A 3,852-nucleotide genomic window follows, 5' to 3' on the forward strand; every position below is an offset into this window, starting at 1 on the left:
ATTTTATCATACAATAATGAATAACATTTGTAATTGATGTAACAGGTTTATCCGTTGATGTAAAGAAGAAATCAACACCCCTGTTAGGGTTCGATTTACGGGCTTTTATTATCACCAGTTATATAAATAGATTTGACCCATTCTATGGGAATAGGCCCCAAGTACAAGTTGAACCAAGTTCAAAACGACTCAGTTGCAAGGTATATGTGCATTCAAGAAGAGATGTAATTTGTCAAAAACGTCTGTACATTTTTAATACAGTCTGCTCTCTTCAAACTCTTGACAAAGATTAAACTAAAACCCAAAAAACTTTTGGAGGGAAATCGACCAACCAATAGACAAACAAGAAACAAACTAAAACACCAATGAAATTAAAAGACACAACTTAACTTTGACCAAAATATAATTACTGCCCTAAAGGCAACTCTGGACCTTTCTACAAATTAAGTTGTCGTCAATGAATGCACACTAATGTATTTTAAGATCAATAAAATAATTATAGAATCCAATATATATGTATTCAAAAAATCATGAAAATATCAAAATAAAATGATGCACATGTAATATACATGTACTTGTAATTAAATCATAAAATATGAGACTGCTACATTGATTAAAATTAAATATGAATAAAACTAAAATACATGTACATTGTATTTTATTAGAAATATTCACTATATATAATTTAAAAATCGTCATAAAATTGTTGTTAACTTGCTCTCTGAAAGTCTATGGGGGCAATTATGCATGCATACAGAGGCGAAGAGATTGATTGTCTACAGAAGACAGCGGTTTTAATGGGATAACAACGCTTTTTACCGAGTTTATTAGAAATATTTCCATGTGAACGTGTTTTTGACAACATTTGCAACATTGTGTGGGAGGATTTGCGTAACTTGTGTCAAGTTGTTTTTTGACATTGTTTACAAATCGTGTCCTACTTTCGATTCTGCTCTTGTGTATTAGTTATATATATGTCATACATGTATATTGTGTAGAGCGGTTACGATGCCCCTGTGCATGTGCCCAAATAAAGCTTATACCTCGAGATATCTTTTTTTTCCAATCTTATATCAATTTTACGCATCAAACGAGCTATTTTCAACTTTCGCTGAATAAATAAATATATATATATATATATATAAATATATATATATATATATATATATATATATATATATATATATATATATATATATATATATATATATATATATATATATATATATATATGAATGTAATTTGTAATTGAGTCTGTCTTCAATTACAAGTAATTGAATGTATTTAAATACATTCCAAAAATATTGTGTATTTTCAATTACTTTTCAATTACATCTCAATTACTTATTTTTCAAGTTTAAAATATAAAAAAGGTGTCTTATAAAGATTAATAGATTTTATACATGTTTGGCATGGACTTTCGTTTATACAATAATTAAATGTCCAATAATGTTTCATATGATTGTTTATACAGCATAACACACTGCCCAGGGCAATAGGTAAAGATCTAATTTTGTGGAGGTATAAACTCCTCTAATACCCAAGAACCCCCATTGATTTTAGACTTAAGGGAGTCAAAATCTCTCATTTTTGTGAATTATAGCAATTATTATTTATATACTAATATGCTGTACTGCCGAAAGTTATACTTTCTGAATAAACATAGTTTAAATATGTGAATAAAAATTAATTCACTATAGAGAAAATATTATTCAGAACCAAAAATGAACTCAATGGTACTTGTCCAATGGTGCGGTGTTTTTTCTTTGATGTTTCTCGACTGATATATCGCATACAATTTTGTTATTTGAATATCACATATGTGATAGTTTTGCATACCAATTAGATACGCCCCCTCATGGCGATTGGCTAAAGAAAACACACAATACTGGCAACAAACTTTATTCAACAAATTGTAAACATGAAAAAAAAAATGAAAATTTAAAATTGAAATGTTCTGTTTCTTTAACAGTTTGAAACAAAAACTGAACAGTTCTTTAAAATGTTACGTGATCAATATACACATTAGGCCTACTTGTTTCCTGCATCAAAAATATGGACATTACAGTTTGTAATGTTGATCATTGGGGTGCGCATTGGATCAACCATTAACTTTGGAAGTTTGCTATTATTGGCTTCGAATTCTGCCGCGCATTCGTTTTCTTCCGAGCCCAATTTCGGTGGATTTAGCGCCATGCTTACTGCACTAAGTTGTTCCTGGCTTGGTCGTTTGTAGTTCCGAACTGCCGTGCTTCTGTGTCCTGTTCTGGACATTACAAGCTGTTCCTCTATTCCTGACAAATAAAAATTTATGAATACAAAAGAAAATTAAAAAACTACGCCAGAGAGAGAGAGAGAGAGAGAGAGAGAGAGAGAGATAAATATTACCTGATTGAAATAGATTTGTAGCACATGTTCGTTTGCCCGAATGGTTGGAGAAATTCCCATGGAAGCCAGCCCCACTACACATATCCTTGATGATTTTCCCGAGTTTGTTTACTCCCATGACCTGCTTGGAATACTTCAGTCCCTCACCTGCTAATGGACGACGGTACATGCTTCCCGGTCCAACCATGTCAATGTAAGTTTGGTACACATGAAATAAATTCCAAGGTCCGTCGGGTCCACAGTCGTGTTTTACTTCCTTGGCAGTTAGGTTTCGCTGATTTAATCCCCCCGCAAAGTTCATGGAAGTACGACCGTAAAATGTAATAAACATTTTGTCACTAATCTTGTCGAGCTTGAACTGCTCCGTCACTAATGAACGATGTTCATCAAGACCTCTGAGCCCAAATAATTTACAGTTGTAGAAGAATATTGTGTTGGTAAGTGCAACTGAAGTTTTCATACCCAGATGTCCGCCTTCCCATAACGCGTTCTCCATTTCGGGGGAAATTGGATCCGCCTGTCGAATTGTCACACCTATTCCCTCCGTGGTGAGTTGTTTCATTCGGGCTTCTAATGTTTTGCGGAAATTCCGAAAACGCATATCTTAACCGTCAAGAAAATTTAAGTCGATTTCATTATCTCGCATAAATCTTAAAATAGCAGCACACAACTGGTACAAGGTTTTAGGTGGATATGGACTACCATCAGCCCTGCGGCACTCGATCACAAAGCAGGACAAAATATGGTCTAAATCTTGTGAGCTGCACGATAGTAAATCAGGAAGTTGCATTTCTAAACCTGAATTAGCGTTTCTCGATTTTCGCCAGTCGTCAAAAACTTTAACTCCCCAAGATGTATTGCGTCGTGTATTGGTACTTTCCTGACTTTTGTGAAGCTCCTTTATTTCTGTAGAATTCACTGGTTTGCCGAAACGTTCCGGAGGGTCGGTTCTGACGTCATATTGTTCAGTTTTAATGTTATCCTGTTTTTCTAACTCCTTTAAAAATTCATCAACGTCGGAAGTAAAGTTTCCAAATTCAACATCTTTTTCGTCCAATTCATCAAAGTTTTCAAAAGATTCAAGCGCTTGGCTTAAAATCAAGTCATCGGAGTCGCCGAGTACGTCCATCTTCCTCCACCGAATTTCTGAAACTGCGCATTTAATTTGTACCAGAGAGCGGGATAAAGTGAAAATATCACCGGATGGCGGGAAAATGTGCCAAAACCATTGGACAAATCAGTTACATGATTGACAGCTCGAGCATGTACGGAATATATCGCCTCACCTTTTGACACTCGGGGGCTCCGCCCCCTCGTGCCAAAAAGTGAGGCGATATATTCCGTACATGCTCTCGTGTCATCATGTAACTATAACTTAATGAATTTAATGTTAAAGAAATTTTTCTAGAAATTTTCAAGAAATCTGATCTGAACTGAACTATACAACCTTTAAAAACATAACCG

The 3,852-nt window shown here is 34.4% G+C and overlaps 1 protein-coding gene across 1 annotated transcript; it reads right to left on the reverse strand.

Moving 5' to 3' along the window:
- Positions 1-1,862: 1,862 nt before the first annotated feature.
- On the reverse strand, positions 1,863-3,586 carry LOC136274814 (uncharacterized). Its single transcript, XM_066082477.1, has 2 exons — positions 2,389-3,586; positions 1,863-2,294 (listed from the first exon to the last, which is right to left on the reverse strand). The coding sequence occupies exons 1-2, from the start codon at positions 2,987-2,989 to the stop codon at positions 2,032-2,034; spliced, it is 864 nt and encodes a 287-aa protein (XP_065938549.1). The 5' UTR covers positions 2,990-3,586; the 3' UTR covers positions 1,863-2,031.
- Positions 3,587-3,852: the final 266 nt, after the last annotated feature.

This window comes from Magallana gigas, chromosome 4, assembly GCF_963853765.1.
Source record: "Magallana gigas chromosome 4, xbMagGiga1.1, whole genome shotgun sequence".
In the NCBI taxonomy this organism is placed as follows: domain Eukaryota; kingdom Metazoa; phylum Mollusca; class Bivalvia; order Ostreida; family Ostreidae; genus Magallana; species Magallana gigas.